The sequence below is a fragment of the Neolamprologus brichardi genome, chromosome 10, assembly GCF_056152115.1.
Source record: "Neolamprologus brichardi isolate AB-2024 chromosome 10, ASM5615211v1, whole genome shotgun sequence".
Taxonomy (NCBI): domain Eukaryota; kingdom Metazoa; phylum Chordata; class Actinopteri; order Cichliformes; family Cichlidae; genus Neolamprologus; species Neolamprologus brichardi.
The window spans coordinates 1,487,549-1,513,147 of record NC_142113.1 but is presented as its reverse complement, the minus strand read 5'-3'; the positions used below and the strand labels follow the sequence as shown (position 1 = coordinate 1,513,147).

The window sequence follows — 25,599 nt, the reverse complement described above, 5'->3', positions numbered from 1 at the left end:
CAGATTAGAGTGCACACAACAGCATTTTAAGAAATAGGCGTGGGCTGGTTGGGGGGGGCTGGTTTGGGGGGGTCGAGCCCAGCCTGAATTCAAGATTTAGAAAAAAACACTGCTGTTTTTGCTTAAGCCTGAACAAGTTTTTATTTTTAAAGTTGGACAGTATATTTATACACGTGCACCAGCAGCAGGTCATCTAATAATCATAACCCAAAGTTATTATCTGAAGCTGTGAATGTTTGAATATGCTTAAGTGCTGTTTATCTTTGAAATCAGCTGCTTGTTTCATAAGGAACCAACCGTGTTTGTGCTCAAAGGTACAAAGATTTCATTATAAACCATTTTAATGACTTTAGTTACTGGAAACATTGTAACTGACAAGAATCGGTTCTTCTGTATATTTCAGGTATTTATCAAGATTATTGAACTTAAACAAAATGTTAAAAGGTCAAAAAGTTAAATAACTCCTAAGACTTAACTGTAACTGGATTTAAAGGTCTTTTTTTGATTGCATAAAAAAACTATTTCCAGTAAAAACAAGAAATAAAATCTTAATTATATGCCAGGGGCAGAAAACCAGGAGTCCAGATTTATGCTGAGAAGCCACATCTATGCAAACTTCCCACTGCAGAATAAACCTCAGACGGATATTTCCTTTGTTTTATTACAAACAAATACATTACAAAACTCTCACATCTGAAGGCAACATTTTTTCAGTGCCTGAGAAAAAAAGGTCGTAGCACTTAAAGTTAAAAAAATATGCTTACAGAGGTCGAAGAAAACCCCCAAAAACATTTTCATTTTTGTACTTTCTACAAATGATCACAGAGCACATGAACACAGAGGCAGTGTTTGCAGTTGTTGGTTTAATCCAGTCCCTTTGAACCATCCAGAGTCTGTGTGTTTGCTCTATAGTCCGTGAAGGGTGCAGCTGATAATGTCCATGAAGGTGGCCTCTATGCAGTAACAGAGCTGCACATCAGGGTCAGCCCCACCCAGCTCCTCTGCTGTCTTCTGGGGCAGCGTCAGCTTGCAGGGGTGTCCTCCTGAGACCTCAGCCTCCAGTGGTTTCTCCTTAAGATACTGCAAGCCTGAGTGAAAAAACAAGTGGTTTTCTTTAGCACTGGTAGATCTAAACTCAGCTACACAAATTATTCTATGTCCAATAATTTGTCTCTCTTCCACAGCATGTCTTTATCCTGTCTTCCTTCTCTCACCCCAACCAATCACAGCAGATGGCCCCGCCCCTCCCTGAGCCTGGTTCTGCTGGAGGTTTCTTCCTGTTAAAAGGGAGTTTTTCCTTCCCACTGTCGCCAAAGTGCTGCTCATAGGGGGGTCATATGATTGTTGGGTTTTTCTCTGTATCTATGAAGCGCCTTGAGGCGACTTTTGTTGTGATTTGGCGCTATATAAATAAAACTGAATTGAATCGAAGCGTCCAGAAATGCTGAATAAACAAAGTAGATTAAGCCTCTCTGCAGTAGCATACATGGACAACACCTTTAAATGTCTATGGCAGGTATACTCCTACTACACATTCACTAGATCCAGTGAAATGCATGAGCTGTACATCCACAGTGAGTACAGATCCAACAGCAGTGACACCAAGAAGCTCGGCCGAGCTTCACACCCTCAGTCTGAGGAGCAGACACTTGGTCATGTGTAAGGCAACATCAGACTTCAAACACATCAAAGCTAATAAATGATGAAGGGTCTTTCTCATAATTCTTAGACATTTAGGACAGAAATGATCAGATGGCTTTAATTACAACATCTGGATTGTGGATTTTTAAAAAGATGAACAAAAACGATTTGGGTCAAAGTATTTTTGTGTCAACGGTTACATTATTCTGCAGAGAAAAAGAGTAATCATGCTTACGCGCGATAAAAGGATCGATGTCCCTGGCTTTGGTGGCCACGTCCGAAGAACAAACCTGGCCCACTTGTACTAAGAGAGCTGCCACGTCATCGTAAAGCGGAGGGAACGCCTGGCAGAAAGCCACCAGGCATGGCAGGGTGGGCATGAAGAAGAGGAAACGCTTGGCACGAGTCAGCACTGGGAGGCAAAACACGAATACACAATTAACACGATACACAAGGCTGATAAACAGTTAATACAGTGTAGAGAAATAATGTTGCACTAACAGCTAAACACCAGAGGATGGCAGCTAAACACAGGGATGAAAACATCTGTGTGCCAACAGCTGATTATTGTACAGTGTGCAGGCAGCAGATGATGAACAGATGCTAAAAGAGGAAGTATATCACCACATGCATAAGCCTGAGTGTTTACTGACCTGTAAGAAGTGTGCCCATGACACTGATGGCCAACCTGGCCACACTCAGGGACTTGGGTAGGGCGTACTGGGTGCACAGATATGACAGCAACTGGATTGCAAAGATCTGCAGGGACACACGATAACAACAGCGAGACATTTAATACATTTATTTATGTAGCAAATATGCAAACAGTCAGCAGAGCAGCGAGCAGAGCTGGTTGGAGAAAATAAATAAATAAATAAAAGCACAACAGTGTAAGAGAGGCTGTGGCACAAACCCAGGGCGAGTCCAGGAGTGAACGCCAGAAAAGAGAGGGGAGGGAGGTTGGGAGGCCTCACCTGCTTTTCCAGCTGGGGCTGGGCCAGCAGCTCCGGGATGAAGTCCAGACAGATATGGATGGAGGGAATGCCTGCCACAGTTAGAGGCAGCAGAGCTTGAGGGTAACCCTGGCAGACGAGAGGAAACAGGAAACTTGGAATTAATCTAGCAGCATAAGCAAGAAATCGCAAATAAGCAGCTCATTTATTCAAATAGTCGTCTGTGTAAACGAGTGCTAGCTAAACATGCGTGTGCGCCGATGCACACTGCAGCAGCTCGGCAGCTCCTGCTCGGCAGCTCCTGCTCGGCAGCTCCTGCTCGGCAGCTCCTGCTCGGCAGCTCCTGCTCGGCAGCTCCTGCTCGGCAGCTCCTGCTCGGCAGCTCCTGCTCGGCAGCTCCTGCTCGGCAGCTCCTGCTCGGCAGCTCCTGCTCGGCAGCTCCTGCTCGGCAGCTCCTGCTCGGCAGCGTGGATGGATTACTGTGACAGGAAGCGGTTTGATGAAGTCCACCATATGGCAGTCTGCTGCTTCTGGGAGCGCTGCACTCACTTATTACTTACGCCGCGGCACAATCTGATGACTAATGCGGTCAATATGATTCGGATCTTCTTGAAAATCGCATTGAAGGTATTTCTGCTCTACGGTGTAATCAATTATCAATGACTGTGATGCTTTCAATAGGAAAATGTGGAGGGATGCTACAAGGATGCCTAATGGCACCATAAACCTGCCAGCTTTTTCACAATATATTACCTGAAAGTGGACCAACTTGGCAATGTTGGGGTCGGCGATGAACATTTGATGCAGCAGACAACAGATGAGACACTGCACCTCCCTCAAATCGCTGAGTAAACCTCCCTCTGGCTCCGCAGCCTCCACGCCCCCCTTGGCTGTGGGCCCCAGGCTTCCCTGTTTCGGTTTCCCTGGCACGGGGCCCCGAATGCTCCTCAACAGGCTGTCTGTGGTGGCCCCCAGCTGCTGCTCTTCAGAGGTTGGCAGGCACACCTCCAGAAGAATCTGCACTGCTGCGCTGTCCTGCAGTTGGACAAAAACAAGGATTTATAATGACTTTGCGCCGTCACACTTTAGTGGCTTTTTGCATTTTTTGTTTTACTGAAACACCAGTAAGAGAGAAATTTCACAGAAAAATAAGATTTGCAAATTTTGCAGTGTGATATTTTGGGGGGGATGAAGAAACAACGTGATGCAGGAAACAGGGTTAAATGACCTGCGCAGATAAAAGAGCGTTCTTTAGCTCCTCCCTGGTGACCTCCGGCGTATCCGGTTGTCCCGGCACACAGAGGCTCGACACGGTCTGGCTCTGTCGATCAAAGTCGGCCGTCTCCTTCAGGTGACATTGGAGGTAGGCTTTCGAGGCCAGCAGGTAGCCGTTCAGCATGTGGAGGACAATGTCCATCAAAGGAGGACACCTGGCCAAAAACAAATAGTGTTACCTGACAATTAATCATAGAACCGAGTCTACCAGAGCTTATCTTTATATTCTTACATGCTGTAGTTTCTATACATCAATACAACCATTATAGCCTAAATTTTAATAACATGTCTGCATTAAGTCCTTAGTAACTACATTTCAGAGGCTTATCCCTCAAAACTGTAAATAACAAAAATTTGCACAAAATAGTTTCCAACCACAGGAAAATTATTTTGAGTGTCTTCATAGTTTTATTTTTGAAATACACCAATTTTTATATACTGCAGGAAAAATGAAAATAAATATTATGATGCAAATTTGCACAAAAACAGCATCAAAACATTATTTCCAGCAGTTTGAGTTTGAGCCTCCCAGACACGATACAGAACGGCATAAACTCAAAATTTATTTTAAAAATACCCGCATATCTTTGTGAATGCTCTACAGGACAAAAAATACATTGTCTGTGAAAATGATGTCACTTCCAGTTCTGGGCAGGTCATGGCGGACATGCGACAGTTCATGCTGACGTCTATTCCAACGTAGGAAGTGTTATGAACAGCTGATCGATTTTTGTTGCTGCAAGTGCTTTTTATGCAGGTTTTGCAAAGCTGTGACTGAGGACGAGCTGATGGCAGAAGATGTTAGTACAACTCCTCCGGTTTCATATGCAAAAAAAATTATTGCGCTAGCTCACGTGGTTGCAGAGCTACCGGGCTGCCCGCGCTGCTCATCTTTTGTATCAGAAGAAATCTTTAGTTGCGTTCAGTGAAAACGTGGACCACATGAAAGCTCACCTACTGCAACACGTCTGAGACTGTATGTTTGAGTCCACACGTGGCATTTTGTAGTCACCTGTATACTCTCTGATCACAGCGCAGCACGATGAGAGGATCGACCATCAGGTCATTCTGGGTGTACCTCTGCTGCCTGAGCAGCTTCGCTGAAGGTTGGAGGGCGTTTACCGTCATCACCCACAGCCTGTGACACAGACACACAATTTCATTCCCACCACACAAAGTTTTGTTAACTGAAGCACCGGCTGTACCGGCTTTCAAAGAACTCTGACGTAACTAAGACTAAGAAACGCTGCCTTGTTAAGGGACAACATTAAAACTGCTCAAAGTAAAACTCAAGATTAATATTCAGATTAGAGCAGGGCGATATGACCAAAAATATTTATTACGATATACATTTGAAAATTTCGATAATAATGATGATGATATAACTGACGATATAATTGACACTATAATAATGTATTTTCATTTAAACAAGCAGCTGTTTTTTATGTGCATTAAAGTTATATAAAAATGTAACAGTGCAAATGCAAATTCCTCGCTGACAGTTTAACCAAAAGGCATTTCCAGTGGAAACTGGCCGACATATCCTCAGCATAATCATGTATAATATCCACAAAACTTACAAAGAGGTTATACACACACAATACGGTAATATTATGTTGAAGCACAGTACATATCCCTCCGCGAGGCTCCGCCTACGATAGCCGTAATGCTCCGACAATCCATCGAGCGGTGCGGCTTCGTAGCTTAGCAAAGTCGCACTGAAACATCTGACAGATTTTCGAGCGCCGTGGACATAAAATCGTTTCAAGGTCAGTAAACACAACCAGAGTTCATACATAAGGCACACGGGATTATAAGGGGCTCTGTCGACTTTCAGAAAATCAAAGGATTGATTTTAAGTGCGCCGTATTTTCAAAACAACACGGTAATAACGACGGCCCGCTAGCATGCTCCCCCGACAACCCCTTACATCTCCCCCTCAGTCTTCCTGCCTGAGCTCGTCTTGTAACAGGCTCCTTTTAGTAGCTGTGCTCCTTTGAGCCCTGCAGCAGCGTGAGGTTAACCTCATCTGTCCAGAAGTGTCTTTGATCTATTTATACAATAATCACTGAGCAGACAGCTGAAAGTTAAGAGCAACATCTGCTGCTCTACAGGTTTCTACAGCCCTGTAAGCCTTTTACTGGAAACATGTATAATTATTATTTAACCAGCAGCAGCAGCAGCAGCAGCAGCAGGGGGGTTCATTCACTTCAGTGATGTCAAATTCTAATTAGTGAGACAAGAAAATTCTTTAGACCAATTTTAGTTACTCAAGCGATTCCATTAATGCTTTAAGGCACAAATTCCTGACTGCATGTCCGGAGCACGTACCTGCGGGGCATCACGGTGTTCAGACCCATCCAGAGCTTGTTGACGGTCTGTAGTATACGACGAGGCACAGCAGGCTCCAGCAGCAGAGCCGTGCTGGCTGTGAGGGCCTCCGCGTAAGGGATCAGGTCTCCGGGTGAAAGCAGCGTTAAATGTTCCAGGATACGCATCAGCCTGGGACTACCTGACGGCAACTTCTGGAAGGCTGGGAGGAAAACATAAGCTTTAATCTCTGAGGTACGAAGCTTTGGCTGCATCTCCGTCAGTGTACAACAAGTGCACAGCACAATATCATAAATACACTTGAGAATTATTGTGCGATTGTCCGTTGAGGTTAATCAACAGATTCCTTTAGCAGCATGGAAGCATTTCAAGAGTCAGAGAGGAAAAATGGAAATCACAGATTAAATCCTACAAATGTATGGCGATATTTTTGTGCCACTATTCTGAGCGCACGTAAAAAAAGTTTGCAGGTGCAAGTGTTTGAAATTTATTTTGAGCGAAGAAAAGCTGAATCTGAGTGAACAAAATTCATTCCTGTGTGCAAAAACTGTATTTCAGTGTGCTCGCGCTCTCAACATTTCCGCCTGTGCACGCTCAACTCTTTCTCTACACCGTTATATTTGTGCCACAAAACCAACCAATCGCAGACTTGGATGCAAAGAAATCTGATTGGCTGTTCTGGTCTCCAATCAGCTCGAAATGACGAAATGCAATATCCCAGAATGCATTTGTCCAAAACTCAAACGAGGCAGGGGCGGAGTTTGAAATATTACTCTTTCTGGGTCACAAAATAAACTTTTAAGATATTTTCATGCGAGAATGTTTCTGTGTAAACTTCTAATATCTGCTTGATTCATCAAGACATCACATATTTGCATAAGTGCTCTAACGTTTTCGGAGATGCCTGTTACCCACCAGCTGACCGCATAGCTGGACTGGCCATTGGACATTTGCCTGGTGGGCCGATGGTGATTTTTCATTTTTATGTTTGTTTGTTTTTGGGCTGGACCAATTACAACACATCCGTATTGAAGGGAAAAGGAACGCGATTAGTCCCGGACTTCAGCTAGAATCAAAAAGATTCAAAATAAATTTCTCCTCAAAATACGACACTTGCACCTGCAAATTTTTTTTACGTGCGCTCAGAATAGCGGCACAAAAATAACGCCATACAAATGGAGTAAGCTGTTCAGGTTAAGAGACAGGCTCCGCAACAAGTATGTAACCATCACTCAGTTCAAACAACTTTCTTTTAAACTACAATGAAGATCAGAGAAACACAAATAAACGAGACGCCAGCTCTCTGCGGTTTGTCGTGCAGCGCCACCTACATCTATTGAAACTGTTGATCCTTCAGCAGTTGTGGGATCAACACAGCATAAAAGATTAACCTCAAAGATTACAGATTGATAAATGATTTTATTCCAACCTAAGACAGATAATCTGGCATTTCACTCGTGACGTCTAGATTAGCGTCAGTGGTGCTAGTAAAGCCATCAATTATCTGTCTGAGTTTTTATTACTTTAAAATGTTTCTCTCTCAATATTTTAACTTACATTCAGCAGCTACATCTTAAATCTCCTGTGCTCACCCTGGTGAAGCTGTCTCTGGGTGTATCTACAGGTGTTGCTGGGAAGCATCATCTTCCTCAACAGGGGCAGGGTACCGGTCACCTCCTCCGCACACACCCAGTCCTCCACAAGGCATAAATGTGGGTAGTTGGTAGCAAGCAGTCTCAGTAGGGCCGAATGCAGACCTGGGATCAGTGAAGAAGCTGTGTTCAGTCTACAATAATCAAATATTTTTTACCTTTTGGGGGTTTTTCTCCATGTGTTTAGTAAGAAAAAGCCAAACGTGACTCTCACCTCCGAGTTCCTGCTGCAGCCCCTGGGCCTGGGTAACTAAGTACTTAATGGGGATCTGGTCCATCAGGGCTGCAGAGTAGGATTTTGGCTTCTTCTGCATCAGGGCTAAAAAAAAAAACAGAAAAAGAGGAAAACAGGACGAGTGAGTGGATCACAGCAACGACACTAAATTAAATACTAAACAGAGTGAAAATGTGAAGCAAAATAAGGACGCGATGGAGGATAAATGTTTTATTTGATTGTGTGAGGACACCAGAGCCGCTGTGCCGATGCGTGCGGGAAGCTGAGGTGATTTTTCATTGACGTGGGTTCATTACCACTGCTGATGGGCTTCATTACTCCTTCCTTGAAGGCTGAGAGAGCACTTGGGTAAACACAGCAATTAAAGAGATGGGCATAAACTCTCACATAAATCTGGCCTAATGAAGGGCAAGAGGAGAGCTCGTCACGGGAGAGAATAAACACTGACTAGGCTAACTGCTAATGCTCAATCTAACCTACAGCTGTCCTAGTTAGCTTTGCTCCCGCAGCCATTGTACTTGGCTCTTTGTCAGCCAACCATTTATTCTCTATGAAGCAGCCAACATTCAGTGCCAAGAGAGAAAAGGATGAATGACTGCACATCCAGAGCATCTCCTACAACTTAACAGAGGACAAAAGGTTCCTTTTTCTTCTCACTTGCTGACAAATTCCCTTCATCATCCACACAATGCATTCTTCAGTGAGGAAAATGACAAAGGATGCAATTCAGACAGGCACAGAAAGAAAATGAGAAGCAGGAGGGAGGTGAGCCAAGAGCACAAAGGGAAGCCAAACACATCGCGGTGTTTTTGTTGGGAAACAGCCTCATACATACCCAGCTGTTTGGTGCTAGCCAGCAGGTTCTCCTCATATGACAGGATGTAGTACAGGATAAGCAGTTGGGTGGTGATAGAGTAGCGCTGCCGTCCTGCTCGACTACCATCCGCTTGCTAAAGAGATCACCAGTAAACGTGGATATAACGGTTACAAACCTATTTCCAAACTACGAAGATCAAAGTGAGCAAAATTATGGATTATGTGTAATTATGTTTCAAACAAAACTAACAATAACCCATCAAATGCACTGCACTGGTTGGAAGCGACTTACTCCTGCAGAGCTCTGGAAGACATTGAGGATTTCCTGCTCTGTGATTGGCTGGTTGGTGGCCTCTGGGTTTGCCTTGGAAGCTGGAGTAAGGATGGAGTTGATATAAGCATCAATTAGGGGAATAAGTTGGGTGTGGATGGGTGTCGTCGTCTCACAGAGTTGGCGATAGATCCAGTCCTAGAAGGTGCACACAAGGGCAACAACACAGTTTCAAACAGCTGTGCAGTAGCACAAAGTTACGCAATAGTCACAATCAGCCATAACGTTGTGTGCTTTACCTTAATAGACACTTTGTGCTTGGTGAAGGCTCGGCTCCGAAGCAGCTGGTAGATGCAGTGAATGGGAAGAAATCCTGTGATGTTGGCACTTAGGTTGTTGGTCACTGCAACCCTGACTGCATGAGCTGTAACCACCTGCACAGCCAAAGTTAACTGTTGTTAACAGTTCAGAAATGTAAAGACTATAAACATTTGTGCCACATTTCTTTTGTACCGCTCCTTGACTGGAACATTTACATGGGCCCAACCATTATCTGTGGCCAAGTTTCTACGTTTTGAATCATTATCGAAATAATATAGTTGCTCGGTGGTGCAGTGGTTCAGTAACACTGTGAGGAACCTTGGAGTCATTTTTGACCAGGATATGTCCTTCAACGCACATATTAAACAAATATGTAAGACTGCGTTCTTCCATTTGCGCAACATCTCTAAAGTTAGAAATATCCTGTCTCAGAGTGACGCTGAAAAACTAGTTCATGCATTTATTACTTCCAGGCTGGACTACTGTAATTCATTATTATCAGGAAGTCCTAAAAACTCCCTGAAAAGCCTTCAGTTAATCCAAAATGCTGCAGCAAGAGTACTGACAGGGACTAGAAAGAGAGAGCAGATTTCTCCTGTTTTGGCTTCCTGTTAAATCCAGAGTTCAAAATCCTGCTCCTCACATACAAGGTCTTAAATAATCAGGCCCCATCTTATCTTAATGACCTTGTAGTACCATATCACCCTATTAGAGCACTTCGCTCTCGCTCTGCAGGCCTACTTGTTGTTCCTAGAGTATTTAAAAGTAGAATGGGAGGCAGAGCCTTCAGTTTTCAGGCCCCTCTTCTGTGGAACCAGCTTCCAGTTTGGATTCGGGAGACAGACACTATCTCTACTTTTAAGATTAGGCTTCAAACTTTCCTTTTTGCTAAAGCATATAGTTAGGGCTGGACCAGGTGACCCTGAATCCTCCCTTAGTTATGCTGCAATAGATGTAGGCTGCCGGGGAATTCCCATGATGCATTGAGTTTTTCCTTTCCAGTCACCTTTCTCACTCACTATGTATTAATAGACCTCTCTGCATTGACTCATATCTGTTATTAATCTCTGTCTCTCTTCCACAGCATGTCTTTATCCTGTCTTCCTTCTCTCACCCCAACCAATCACAGCAGATGGCTCCGCCCCTCCCTGAGCCTGGTTCTGCTGGAGGTTTCTTCCTGTTAAAAGGGAGTTTTTCCTTCCCACTGTCACCAAAGTGCTTGCTCATAGGGGGTCATATGATTGTTGGGTTTTTCTCTGTATCTATGAAGCACCTTGAGGCGACTTTTGTTGTGATTTGGCGCTATATAAATAAAATTGAATTGAATTGAATTGGTTAACACATTCACCATATATGTGAATGATGGTTAATTTAATTCTGTTAGGAGATGAACCCCAGCCAAGTGCACTCCTAGTCCCAATGCCAGATAAATGGGAGGGCAGCATCATTAAGAGCAAAGGGCATCAAATGTGTGCCAAATCAAATATGCCGATCCTTGGGAAATAAGGGAGCAGCCAAAGGTAGCTCCTAACTTTAATATCAAATTGAATCTGAAAAAACAGTTTAAAAGGTTTTGCTACAAAATAGGGTTAAAACTGTCCAACCATCGTTGCCATTATGGGATTTACTGGTTCAAGACTCACGAGGTGTCCGATCTCTCTAATAACACTGTTTAAGAAGCTGACCCCATGACACAGACAGATGTGTGTGATGCTAACAGTCTATACTGGTGTGAAAACTCTGTTTGCCAACGTCAAGCAGTGATAACCTAAAGATATCAAAGTCAAAACTTTCTGTGCTTCCTATGAAAAAGGTTTCAGCAGCCCCGCCCCCCATTGGTCTGATAGTAAACAGTGAAACCTGAAAGGATGGAGGTGTTGATCTAAATCAAATCACTGACAAAAACGGTGGTTGCCCAGTAACAATACACAATGATGGACTTGTAATATACATACACACCTGTTCAGTGAAGATCTCCTGTGTGAAGATGGTCTTCATCTTGCTCAGTGAGCTGGGCTTGATGGCAATCTGCAGGAATTACACAAAAACTATGACAAACATCCAGAGTGGCAGGCTCGCTGTGAGTGAAAACAGCCTGTAGGCAGCAGCGCTGTTATTTTGTAATTCCCTCTTTTCATATTTCATAAGAAAAATTCTACATGGCAAGCACAACACTGAACTGAGAGGATTGCCCTGGGGGTGGAAACAAACAGGCTCTAAATCCAATTACATTACACATCTTAGTGGGAAATACAGTGAGACAGGGAAACTACTTAGCACACAGACAAGAAACAATAGTGCACTTAATAAGTAATAACACTGAAAACTGGCTGCAGGGTATAGAGCAGCTAGCTGGATACGTGTATGCTGCAAAGGTTTCATTAGTGATACAGTCTTTATATGCACCACTGCTGCAGCAGAAGAAGGGGCCAGTGGCTGGTCAGCCAGACTGATGTATTGATCACTGCCTCCCTCCCACCTTACCTTCATCCCCAAAGTAGAGCACACCAACTCAATAATGGAGCTGAGCTGGTTGCTATGGAAATACATGGCAACCAGTAATAGCATCTCTCCAAAAGAAGCAGATACGCCTGCGGCGCTGTAAGGAGGAAGACAAACACATGCAGGAGAGAGAAGACATTTAGGTTTGTCGCTAAGCCTTCATGTTGCAGGACAGAATTTAAATAAAAGTGATTATGACCGTTACATCAGCCCACACACACCCGAACCTTCCTCTCACAGCCTTCAGGTTAGTCAGACAAACCTGTCAGATTTATGCTTTATGGAGTCACAAAAACACGGATTCATATTCAAAGCTGAAGGAGCTGAAACAGGTCAGACTTCACACAGGAAAAACAAATCTCCGAGGAACGAGTTCAATACATAAAGATGATTTAATACTTTCAACTTCTTCTGGGAACGTTTTTTGTTTCCTCGGTCACTTGGTCAAGGGGCAAGGAAACAGCGTGTGTATAGGCATCCTTAGATTATCTGCCCTTCCTTATTCATCCCTCTTCATCTGGCACTGAAATCTATCAGAGCTGAATTAAAGAAATGTTCAAATCCGGCGTGAATCCACTGATGCTTGTCACTTGCATCATCAGCACTGGAGCAACAACAACAGGCCAAACTTGGAGATGCACATAACTAATGTAACTGACTAATAATGTCCAATTTTCAAAATGAGGTTCTTGACTTTAAAGTCCCCTCGGATGTCCATGTCTGCGATCCTGGATCTCATTAAAAAGACACTGAACGGGCCCAAACAGAATCTGTGATAAGCCTACAGGCAGCTTTGGTTTTAGCCGTAGCTGGTTAGCAATTCATATTTCTAGGACAAGTATGCTGTGGTTGTTTAAAAATAATACCTGAGATGGCAGGAGTAGAAAAGACACCACACAGCTATCTATGCATGTCAGATATATACCAGTCGATGTCAGCACCAGTTACAACCAATCAAAACTGGCGAGGAAGCTGACAGGTAAAGAGCTCAGCACCTTTTTCTTATACCGACACCAAAACTGAAATTAATTTTAAAAAATTAAATTACATTTTTTTAAAAACAAATCTGCTGATTCTTCATATGAAAGGAGGTCACCACCACCAGCAGCTGTGTATATGTTTCACAGCATAGAACACTAATACTGGATCTAACATATGGGTTTATGTTGCATTATAGACTAATTCTGTAAAGACATCATCCTATTACAGCTGATGTGATGAACATTTAAAGCTTACGACATATAAAATCAGTACAATAACGCGTGTGTCACAATAAACAGTGACATGTGACAGCTTCCTGTGATGAACTTTACTCTCTAATCTTTTGCGTCGTGTCTTTTTATCGTTACCTTTCAAAGTATTCCTCCTCTTTGATCATCCAGCTGAGCCACATCACCATCAGTTGTTCTTGCTCTGGAGTGCTGCACAGGCACACAGAGGATAATGCTCAGTCAACATATAAAGAGAATACTATTAATGCCAAAAAACACCGACGGGGCTTTTTGGTAAGCAGCGGGCAAATCAAAATTCAAGACCACTGGCAGCTAAAAAGAGCTTGTGATCCCTGGCCTGTTTGTGTTGGCTGACATCTAAAAGTAAGAGTCAATAAACTTTATGTACCTGACTAGAGTAGGAAAGGCCAGCAGTTTGCAGAAGGACAAGGAGACAAAGCGAACGCCAGCAGGAGTGGCAGGAGGCCGGCTGGTCATCAGCTGCAGTAGTTGCTCTGCTTCCTCATCTGTAGGTCTGGAAGGAAACACAGCGATTAAAATACATTGTTACATTTAGTGCATTAAATATTGATAATAAAATCAAATGTAACAAAAGCTATCATGACCTTTGACTGACCTGAGACCTGCAATACCCATGAGGGCGCAGTACAGTCGGAGCAGGGCGCTGGCCTTCACCACGTGCTCCTCTCTGAGGCCAGAGTACCCCGAGCCTCCTTCCTCCTCCATGTCGCCATTATTGGGCACATGGGTGCTGCGCGAACGCGGCAGGATGGCGACGAGCTCGAGCAGCAGCTGCCTGCGCATTTGCCACAGCACTGAGCTGCTTTCCCTCTTACGCTGGCAGGATCAAGTGAGGAGAGGACACCGTTTAACTTTCATGCTTCCACCGCTGGGCCTTGGTAAAAGTTTGCCCAAGTTCATTTACAAATCTGATAATTATGATCATTAACTGACTCGTTGCATGAGCAGCAACTTGCCAGGAAATACTTATGAAAAAATTACAAATGAAATAAACGCAGAGGAACATTTTAGGACATTTCTCCAATGCCGAGCGGAAGCTCCGTTCCTCCTCAGAGGGAGCTTTATCGCCTAAAACCCAACATTTTATGAAAGGGAAATTTAAACAAATGATGACATTTACAGTGAAAAGCTGACTAAAGCGTGTCTGCGCTCCATAAACTGCAAGAAATGCCAGCAGATAGACAGACTCGTGATCTCCTTTATATCTGCTGTGATATTTTGAATGTTAGCTTAAATTTGGGGCAATCCAACTCGAGCGCTGAACACCGAGTAATACAAGAGAGATGCTCCCACCAGGATCTCATTTTGAATGTCAGCGAGTGTTTGTATTCCTGTCTGTTCTTTAAGAACATCACAGGAACAATCCAACATGTCGAGGACATTTTGGGTGGTCCACCTCTTGCACCTGAAGGAGAGACTGTTTATGTGTTGTCAGGAAATACGAGAGTAAACCTGTTACCTGTTGTCCATTGCGAATGAACATACTGAACCACGTACGGACTTTGCTATTGGTGCCGAGCAGCAGTCCGCTGACGTAAGACACAAGAGGACTGACTGCCTCATCTGCTGCATCTGGTTTATAATCCAGAGTGAGAGCCACACCCAAACCAGGCAGGTGACACTCCTCCACCTGGAACACACAGAGCCCACAGCCAATTACAGAGCGTCACCTGTGCTATCAAATATTAATCATGTTCTTTCATAATGACTTAGTCTATGTTTGTTTGATTATCACTATGGGCTGATGTGTTCCCGGTCTTTGCAAAGACGCGTCTCCAAGGTATAGCTCAGGGTTCTCCAGTCCTCGAGGGCTGCTGTCCTGCAACTTTTCCATGTGTCTCTGCTGCAGCTGGATACAATTAGTAGGTCATTAGCAAGACTCAGCAAGACTCATGCTGAGGTGGCAATTCAGCCATTTGATTCATGTTACAGCAGCTCATGACTGAATGAACACGGTGCAATAAAAGCATTGTTAGAATTACATTACTTGAGCAGGGTCAGGGGTCGCCACCTCAGCATGCAGTCAAGGTCTATAGAGTCTTGCTAATGACCTACTAGTTGTATTCAGATGTGTTGCAGCAGGGACACTGGCCCTTGAGGACTGGAGTTCGAGACCCCTGTATAGCTCCTTTTCTTACTGAGGGGAAACATGAGCAAAGCTGTCTTGCAAAGTGAGTGATTACGAGCCAAAACAAGGTTTGAAAATAAAGGAAATTTAAAAAAAAGGGGAACTAGCAATATGGGTGTTGTTCTAATACAAGCATTGCTGTATTAGTGTCGTCTTCTTTTTCTGTGCAAACGAAATATCATTGTTGTTTAACCCTTTAAGACCTACCATAGAACCAAGTCCGCCAGAGCTTATATTATATTTTTACATGTTGTGGAGCCATTTTTGGGAGCATTTCAAGTTGCTATACATCAATACAACCATTACAGCCCAGATTTTAATAATATGTCTGCATTAAGTGCATAGTAATTACATACATTGGAAAAAAGTGCAATGAACTACAAAATAATAGAAAATCGTTTTTGTTTTTTAACATATATTTCTAGTTAGAGAAATTTAGGAGGCTTATCCCTCAAAACTGTAAATACAAAAAAGTTGCACAAAATAGTTTCCCACCACAGGAAATTTATTTTGAGTGTCTTCATAGTTTTATTTTTGAAATACACCAATTTTTATATACTGCAGGAAAAACGAAAATAAATATTATAATGCAAATTTGCAAAAAAGCAGCATATGCATCAAAATAAACTATTTCCAGCAGTGCAATATGAGTCCTAAGCATCCCAGAAACCACACAGAAAGTCATAAAGTCAAAGATAACTTTTAAAAACACCAGTATAGGCTCATGAGGCCCTGATGGTAAAAAAATACATTTCCGTGAAAATGACGTCACTTCCGGTTTCGGGCAGGTCATGGCGGACATGCGATAGTTCATGCTGATGGACGTAGGAAGTGTTATGAACAGCTGATCGGATCGGCAAAGCGTGTTTCTGGAATATTATGTTTTTGTTGCTGCAAGTGCTTTTTATGCAGTTTTTGCAGCTATATGTGGAAGGAAACTGTGACCGAGGACAAGCTGATGGCAGAAGATGTAAGTACAACTCCTCCGGTTTCATATGCAAAAAAAATTATTGTGCTAGCTCACGTGGTTGCAGAGCTACCGGGATTTAAAAATAGTTACGCAAAACGGAGCGTGCTGCTCCGACCGGTTTTAAAGGGTTAAATTCACTATTCCTCGTCATCCTACTATTAATGTTTATTTTCTAACATCAGGCGTTACTTGACCTTGCTGGTTGCGAGCTCTACTGCCCTTCTCCAGACATTGTTTTCAGCACTGGATCCCATCAATTCCCAAACCTTGTTGTCTGAGACCACAAAGTCCAGCCAAGTACGAGTTCTGCTAATGAATCATTCAGCAAGGCAACGAATTTCTTCTGCCTCGTTCAATAGCCGACCTTGTAACCTCTATGAGCGATAGAAAAAAGACTCACTTCTCCCCCTCGGGGACAGCGTCACTAAGAGTACCACAACATAAATGACTAAACAGCAAAATCCTCTCACTTTTACTGCCCTCTATCAGTGAGTTGATTTAAGCAGAGAAAAATAGTTCCCTGCACAGCAGAGCCGGTCGTTAGTCAAGTCTATAATAACTAAAGAGTGATGTTTAAGAGCTAAAAGCAACTCTTACATCACCAGCTACGTTTAGCGAGGCAGAGAAACAGATGAGCTTTGCTGGGGTGCCGCGTTAAATTTGTTACTAAGAGAAACTGCAAAATTATGGAAGATATGTTTTAACGGCAAATAATTATATTGAGATCACAATCAATATTTAATGCGGCTATGTTTCTGCAAACACAACCGTCGTGCTATCCAAACATTTAATCAGGAGAGCGCTTCATAAAAAAGGAGCAGATGCTCCAAATGTGCTGCTGCGAGTATTAATTTTATTTTATACATGCATAATTAATGGGATGAAACAGGGCAGCAGAATGAATGTTGCAGAAAACGTGCATCCAGAGTAGAAAAAGAGCAGCTAGTAGATGAGAGAACTCATCTCTCATCTGAAATAAATGACTTTTGGGATGCTGTAAATAAAGTGTGAGTTCAGTCCCGCCATTATACTAACAGTATACCTACCACCATAGCCCGGATATTGAGAGCCTGCGAGGGATTCATCTGACATAGCTGCCGGAGCGCTTCAGTCCTGCGCCGCCCACCTACGCTCTCCTCATCCTGACGCTCTCCGTTCTTAATCAGACCTCTGCACACTGCAACACAGAGAGGCACGCTGAAACACTGGACTTTCTGCTCACTATATCCTTACAGCAAATGAGGAGAAACGTATGCAGACTGTATAATCTGAATACTCCCAGATCCCAGTTATGTCCTTCAATACACAACAGCCATGATTACATCAATTCTCTGGCATATTTGTCCTTCACTTCCCCACTGTATGTTGTTTAAAAGTAAACTTAGTAGCTGGCATTACAGCAACGCTTTGAAATTGAATTAGTTTCCATCTGTGCTGCTCTTGGATCATTCATACACCATTGATGAGGCGGCGGGGTGAAGTCTGGCTGCCAGCTGGTGTTTAACATGGCAAACCTTACAAACGCTTCATCCAAGGATGAATGCACTGCACTTTCATGTCAATGAAAGAGTAACTGCAGCAGCAAAGCCAAAAGGAATCTGATGATCACCGCTACGCAGCACAAATCTGCGCCTGACATGGCTCTGACGCTCTGTGATAAGGAGACAGTGAGTGTTTTATTCCAGAGAGCCTCTCAAAGGGCTCTCGTGAGTCAGGGTGACATAATAATAATGTTCATCATCAGTCAAAGACAAATGCCTGCACTCTTGGGCCGCTGCCATGAACAGAATTAAGAACAACACATATAGTTGTAGATATCAGTGTGTAATTCTAATACAGCGAGAAACCTTTGAGGTAATCTCAGGTCCTGTTTCCTCCACACTGACTGACTATATCCAACTATTCCTGTCAATTAATCAGCCACTCTATTTTCCATTATCTGTTGACAGAATGTGCAGCGTTGTGCAACAGATGAATTACCTTCATTGAAGCTGTCAGGAACATTGGCAACCAGCAGACACAGAAACCAGTCACCATTGCGGACGTGAAGCAAAGCCTCGGCCACATCCACGATCGGCAGGAGCGACGGCAGCTCTACGACGGAGAAAATCCAAACACACGTCAGACGGCAAAGTCAAAGAGGCGGATTCTTTTCAGACTAGATTTACAGAAATATTTGTTATTTTAAATATGCTGCATTATTTCTGAACTCTTGGGAGCAGTGGATTATTTATTATTTGGATTATTTCGATTTTTCAGTTATTTATACTGTTTTGTTTGTTTGTTTGCTTGTTTTAATCAATTTTAAATCATGCTTTTTATTTGTTTTTGTTTCTAATGTCTCTGTAAAGCACTTTGAATCACCTTGTTGTTGAATTGTGCTGTACAAATAAACTTGCCTTGCCTATTTTTATTTATCAAAAAGCAAGTCACTGCCTTTTACAAGAAAAAGGCTGTGAGGAGCTGGGAGTGGCTGGCTGCAGACTGCTCTGCAAGCAGAAATCAGCTACATGACAAAGTGCTGTAAACAGTGTTTGAGCTTCAGCATGTTTTTAACACTTTGCCAACACAGCAGCAAGAGATGTTTTTCTTTATTTTGATTTGCCGCTAATGACAATTTTTTCATTTGTAGATTTTGTAGAGCTCCCTACAACGTGAACCTCTCACCTGAATGTTTAAAATGTTGTTCAATCCAATTCAATTAAATTCAAGCTCAACAATCAAATGATCCGCTATGAGAGCAAGCATTGGCAACGGTGGAAAGGAAAAACTTCCTTTAAACAGGAAGAGACCTCTGACAGAACCAGGCTCAGGGAGGGGCAGCCATCGGTCATGACTGGTTGGGGGGTGAGAGGCAAAAGAAAAGGAAAATGAGAGCACAATTTAGCTCTGTGTTGCTCACATTGCCTAAAGTAAACAACATGTGGTTTTCTGGACTGTGAAGGAAAGTTTTCTGTGAGGTGACTGAAGACGCTGAGCGGATGCTTTTCAGTGCATTTCTGGTTTAAATGAACTCTGTCGGGTAAAAAAATGGAGAATGAAAAACCTCAAGCATGGATGCTCAATAATCACTCCAGCAAAGTGGTCAGCAGCCTTTCTAATGCTGGCGTTCATGATCTTCCTGTCTTTATTGATTTTGCCTGGATTTCCATATCTCCACACTTGACGCTCGTTGATGGATGAATATACAATTGTCATTGAGGGCAACTCTGTGTGCAGTTGCATCAATTCCTTCTCAATGACACAAGAAAGTTGATAAGCAGACGTGAGTCCCAAATCATTGCCCCAAGCATGGATTACCAATATGTCAGGTGGTCTCTGTGTGGGCATCGCTCCTCATAAAAACGAGGAAGGACTCCGCTCCAGCGCATCCCTCCTTTGCCAAACCATTGGACTTTGGCATCAAGTCTGAAATTTTCTCCTCTCTTTTGCGTCACTCTCGCCTCGTCTGATGTAGCCTGACCCAATGATCCACACTTTTGTTTCTCTCTTCTGGAGATTCTCTCAATGTCAATACATGGGAACCTGTTAGAGAGGCCAGGGTTGAAAAAGGGATGCCGGAGAACCTCCAAGGGTGTTATGCGCTGGTGTGCATCCAAGGCCAACATCTCTTTAATTAAGCTGACAAATAAGCTTTGGCCATCTTCTGGTCCTCGTCTAACCTTTATTATTTGTTCGAGGTCGTTTAAGTTTAAGTTTAAGTTTTATGTATCGAGTCTCCAGGGATGGATATCCTGTCTCGTACTGAAATTGTTGGTCAGTCTTATCTGTCCAGCGCTGTTGCTTGTAGTCGTCTTCAATGAGATAGTCATCAGTGTAAATGAGTCTAGAACATGATCTGGTGGCTGACCCTGAGTCTCTATGATGAATTTCAGATAATCATATTCATTCTCCGCAGGGTAGAGTGGCACCCCTGTAGCAAGCTGACACCCTTTACTTGTCTGTAGTTGAATTTCCCACATTTCAGTCATTCAGTGATTAAAAGAATATGAACCTTCAATATTTATTCAGATGTTTTGTTTTTCTAAAAAAATTTTAGTCAGCTTTTTCTAATGTACATTTTAACATCATCTACTTTCAAACTTTGAAACTTCTTCTGTGTGAACTTCGGCTTTCAACAGTTCTCCACTTTATCTTTCAGGTGAATTATTCAGTATATTTCAGCTGTAGGGATGGGTACCGGTATCCGGTGCCATGACATAAACGGTAGTAACCAGACCGAAAAGCAGCGCACATTTCTGTGCTTTTTTTTCCTGAGCTGTGATACACTTTAGATTCTAGCCAATCATTTTACGTTTCTGAGGATAGTAGGCGGGTCCAGGTACGTACGTTCTTTTAGAGCAGAGCTACAGATTAAAAATGCCCAAGGTGAAGCGGTCAAAGTCTGGCTGTACTTCACAGCAAAAGATGCAAACTCAGCAGCTGCAACAAGTGCTTTAAGCTGATACTGTGATACTGTCAAAGGAGGTAACACCTCAAATCTGATGAAACACCTGGCGACGCATAGCGTTTTTTTAAAAGCCGAGAAATGCGCCGTATTTGATAGCTTGCTGCGAGACCTCACACCGAGCACATCTACTGCGGGTGTGGTGCCTGTTATCGACCCGGAGTTAGCAACATCCCCCAAAAACCCGAAGAGGAGAGTCCTGGCCCCTAGCCCTGCCAGTGTAGCAGAAATGATGAGGATGATGATGCAGCAGCAGCCGTTCTTCTCTGCGTGAGTAGCTTAATGTTGTTCGTGTGTAATTTACGTTGAGTAGGCTAACCACGTTATTACATTAATGCATGTAAGGTGAACTAGCAAACATCATCATAGCTACATGAGGCTGTCTTCTTGTTTGATGGCAGATACTCCCTTCACCCTGGCCAAAAAGGCTAAAATGACCAAAGAAAAAGTGGAAAACAGTTAAACATGAGAGGTTTTTGGACAAAGTTTGTGTTTTTTCCATTGTTTAAGCTGCTTCCAGCCAAGAGTGATACCATATATGCCCCATAGCTGCAGAAAAGGCTAACATTGTTACCTTTTTACAAAAAAACAGCTGAACATGAGAGGTTTTTGGACAAGGTTTGTGTTCTCCATTCTTTAAGCACCGTTTAAGCACTGGCACCGTTTCAAAAGTACCGGTTTGGCACTGGTATCGGATAAAACCTAAACGATACCCATCCCTAATCAGCTCATTCAACATTTTTAACTTAACATTCAGCAATTGTTTAATTTCAGCTCAAAACATTCAACTATCAGTATTCTTGCTGCAGTTTCTTCAGAAAATGCATTTTCTAGTTTTTGAATGTTGCTGCATTAAATGCAATGCTATTATAATGTACCTGCAAACAAAATGACATTTTTTCTTTTTTACCTGCTTGTAAAATGCAGAGGACATCCGCAACCTCTTCCAAGTACACAGGACTTTCAAAGAGTTCAGAAGACTTTAAGAAAAACTCTCCATTGGAGTCTGCCACCTGAGAAACAACACGGGAATGTGAAACAGGCCACAGGGACGCATCACCCAACTCCCCCTATTAGATGAAGATGGATCTACTAAAGGACAACAGCAGCACTGAGATGCAGTTAATTTCATTCCAAGCGAGAGCAGCTGGCAGAGATTTAGTCGTAATTCCGATAAAAACTTCAAAGTTAATGAAAAGTTAAAGAAAGCAGCACCATCTTGTTTCTGTAGTCCACAGGTGACACAATATGATTCATACTTCCATTTCTTTACATATACACAGCTGTCCCAGGTATACGTGACATGTTTGTTCCACATTTCTACAACGCGGATGCTCAGTTATCATCATCATCATCAGTGTCCAGAGATTATAATGGGAGCTTTGACTGTACCTTGTTCATGATAGCCAGGAGCTCACTGAGGGTCAGACGGAGCCTCCTGAGGGGATCACTGTGTTCAAACTCCAGAGTTAGGCCGTGCTGCAGCTGTGACACCAGGATGCTTTCTGCATTAGAGCCACCTGCCTTGTGCCTAGCAGAGGAGACGGTACATTATTAGGGGTGCAACGATACTTGTATCGATATTGAACCGTTCGATACAGTGCTTTCGGTTCGGTACGCATATGTATCGAACAATACAACATTTTTAATTTATTTTATCAACTTTCCTTCTGACGATGCTGTCTGTGTTGAGCGCTCAGTGGATCTGCGTTGGACTACTCCGCCTAGGCTATACTGTCCAGCGCAGATCCACTGAGCGCAGCGCAAGCTAGCAAGACAGAAGCTAAGCTCGTTGCAACATGGCAAATTGAACCTCCCGCACCCTCATTCAGATCTGGCCTTTGGAACTATTTTGGTCTTCATGTGACATATGACCCTGAAGGTAAGCGCGTCATGGACTAAAGTAAAACAGTATGTCGGATGTGCCACGCAATGCTCAATTACATGGGTGGGAACTAGTGCGTTAGCGCAATTAGCTCGTTAGCGCAGTTAGCTCGTTAGCGCAGTTAGCTCGTCCGCGGTAGCTCGTTAACGGAGATTTGCAGTGTTGTGGCGTTAACGTCATTTCAGATTAACGCTGACAGCACTAGTGGGAACACAACGAATATGACTGCACATTTACTCTGACATCATCCTCGTGCAAAGACAAGTGGAAGCAGACAAAAACAACAAGCACGCATGCTACAAACTTTACCCGAGTCATTTAGACAGCCGTTAGCACATGATTCTCCTTATGGGGACCTGATATGTTTAATATGCTGCTGAGAATATAGCCCAGAAGAAGCGTATAGTATAGCTTTTATTTTGGAAAGAGACATTTCTCTGTAATAAACTCTCTTTTCCAAAGATGAGGGATTTCTCCATCAGATAGATTTATTTTTTATTACTTTGTTGTTTCAGCAACATTAAATTTAAAAACTGTATGTTTGAGTTAAAATATATATTTATAATTTTAATAAATGATAAATTAAAAAAGCATGAACATTTTTTTGTATCGAAAAAAATATCAACCGTGACACCAAAGTATCAAACCGAACCATGAATTTTGTGTATCGTTGCACCCCTATACATTATGTATACTGCTAAAATTAACTCCAAGTAGGCTTTTTTTTTTCTTTTTTTTTTTTAAACAGTAACAAATATAGCTGTATATGTCTGACCCGATAAGCAGCTTTTCCCACCCTGTAACCCACTACTGTACCAGTATATAGTGTTACCATGTGAAAATAAGTCATACCTAAGCTGCTGCTCCTTCCGTGCATCCTGCTCCAAGGCATGAAAGTCAACAGACAAAAGTGCTACAATGGAGTTGACGGCTTCAACCCCAGAGAGCAGGCGGAGGATAAGCTTCTTGTCCTGTGCCCAGGACTGGCTCTGATCAGCGGGGGCACATAACGCCATCCTCACCAAGCAGGGCAGCAGCAGCCTCAGCTCCGGATCACTTAACGCAGCCAGGCGCACTACATCCACCTTCTGCATGGCTTCAAAAGCATAGGAGCTGACAAACTGCAGCCCTGCACTGTCTCCCATCGCTCCGTGCATACACCTTGGGGGAAACAGACAAAACTGACAGTTTAAAGAGGAAAACTGGATGCATTTTTTTCTACAGTCTACTAGTCTGTTTTCAACAGTACAAACACTTTAAGTTGCAGAGCTAACGGTTGTCATAATGTGACCATTCATTCCTCGATATACATTTTTAACGCGAGAGTAACTTGTACGCTGATGGTAATGATTTTGTTTGATAACTTGTTCATAGGTTTAGTCACTACAAACAGAAAAGCTGTTACACGCCACTAAAGAAACAAGATAACAGCCGTCTATAACCACTAACTAAAGCAAATGCTAACAACTGCTGGGAGTAATACATGAACTAGTGTTTTCTGGGTTCTTGTGAAAATATCATTTGGACTCACCTTCAGAAATCTTGAATATATGCTTTTTAAAGCACCAGCAATTCGGCTAAAATCGCTCGAACTCTTAGCTGGGGTTTTACAGGCTACATATGAGCTAGCAGTAGCTAACACTCATTCAGTTCGCTTCTGGGAAGACTTTTAGCATGCTACTAGCAAGCTAAGAGCTAAAAGCTAGGCTAGTTTGTCACAAGACAACCTTGAGTTGACGGGTCCGTCTAAGCTATAAAGTAAGTGTAACATAAATACACGAATTCACAAGAACGCCCTTACCTGGCTCATTAAGATGACACGTACTGTTTTAAACAGTTATCACTGCGGAGGCCTTCAGACGTCAGACTGTACCGTCAGCCCCCGCGGTCGCACGATCTGGGAGAGCTCCAAGTCAATAACAGAGGAACTTGTCCTGGATTGTGCCGGCACGTTTGTGGAAACGTCTTTGCTGTTGTTTGGTACTTTCACTCCACTATAGATACCCTAAATCTCATCGTTACCCACAGGGAACACTGTGGATATTGTGAAAGCAAAAGCACTAATGTCGCCGGTGCCGTGAAGCAGCGATGACTGAACAAAGACTACTCCAGCCTGCGCGTGCCGCGAGCACTCTGATCATAGGCGCGTGCTATTCTTTCATAGTTACAGCTAATTACAAACGCTTTAATTTTCTATAGTTTGACTATGTTATAACGGACAGACAACAATGGAAACGGTTTATTCTAGCTTATGCCAGACTGGTGGAAATATTAAAAAAATAATATGTAGTATTTTGATTACACTAATGTTTTGCAAATACCGCTTATGATGAGATATTAGGGCTTTTAGATTCCTGCCCATTTCTAACTCCATTTAATCTTGATTTGTACTTACCCAAACAGTTTCTGGTGTCAGAATAAATTCCACATTTTGAAGAATATACAGATTTTTGCAGTTGGTGAGAAGTGAAGGAAAACGGAGAGCAGGACCCGTTTATCCCTCTGTTGCTGAGAGCGAGAAGAAATGCAGAAAATTATCAAAAGAATGAGCTGCCAGCTGCTACTACATGCCACCCAGGGGCAACTCAGCAATTTACAAGTAAGATGCCCCACTCAAATGGCTCTGCGTGGTTATTCCAATGCCTTTTCCCACATGTGAATAGTGTGGTAACAAGCTTGCAGAGATATTGATGGTTACTGCAAACAACCATGATTTTCCAAAAAGAAAACATGGCAAAATAAACTTTCATAGGTTTATTAAATATTGAATGTATTTATCTACACTCAAAATAAGACCAAATACATTTTAATGGTCAAATTTTCCAAGCCAGACGCTGGCTAATATGAAAGATAAAGAGCAACATCAGTAGATGGAGGAAACATCCGGACAGAACATGTTTCTCTTTGCACAAACGCTGC

General features: G+C 42.8%; 1 protein-coding gene and 1 pseudogene across 3 annotated transcripts; both read right to left on the bottom strand.

The window, feature by feature from the left end:
- Positions 1–643: 643 nt before the first annotated feature.
- On the bottom strand, positions 644–25,270 carry ints2 (integrator complex subunit 2). 3 transcript variants are annotated; one of them, XM_087847033.1, is made up of 25 exons: positions 25,076–25,270; positions 23,533–23,841; positions 22,188–22,326; positions 21,706–21,808; positions 18,329–18,442; positions 17,395–17,525; positions 14,710–14,880; positions 13,846–14,066; positions 13,618–13,743; positions 13,347–13,418; positions 11,980–12,094; positions 11,455–11,523; positions 9,474–9,608; positions 9,196–9,372; positions 8,923–9,037; positions 8,067–8,171; positions 7,793–7,957; positions 6,201–6,402; positions 4,882–5,007; positions 3,823–4,024; positions 3,348–3,629; positions 2,616–2,723; positions 2,295–2,400; positions 1,877–2,053; positions 644–1,088 (listed from the first exon to the last, which is right to left on the bottom strand). In XM_087847033.1, exons 2-25 carry the CDS (start codon positions 23,835–23,837, stop codon positions 907–909), a joined length of 3,648 nt encoding a protein of 1,215 aa, XP_087703159.1. In that variant the 5' UTR covers positions 23,838–23,841; positions 25,076–25,270; the 3' UTR covers positions 644–906. The 3 variants fall into 3 exon arrangements, with proteins under 3 accessions (XP_087703159.1, XP_087703157.1, XP_087703158.1); XM_087847031.1 differs by lacking the exon at positions 25,076–25,270 and adding an exon at positions 24,482–24,794 and having other exon boundaries at positions 23,533–23,861; XM_087847032.1 differs by lacking the exon at positions 25,076–25,270 and adding an exon at positions 24,482–24,794.
- LOC148100773 (uncharacterized) lies at positions 18,788–20,310 on the bottom strand (annotated as a pseudogene).
- Positions 25,271–25,599: the final 329 nt, after the last annotated feature.

Excerpts from the sequence above, each read along its gene's own strand:
- ints2 (XM_087847031.1), bottom strand. Across the intron at positions 13,744-13,845 it reads ATGGGTATTGCAGGTCTCAG|ACCTACAGATGAGGAAGCAG; the intron begins GTCAGTCAAAGG and ends GTTTCCTTCCAG. Across the intron at positions 7,958-8,066 it reads GCTGCAGCAGGAACTCGGAG|GTCTGCATTCGGCCCTACTG; the intron begins GTGAGAGTCACG and ends CACTGATCCCAG.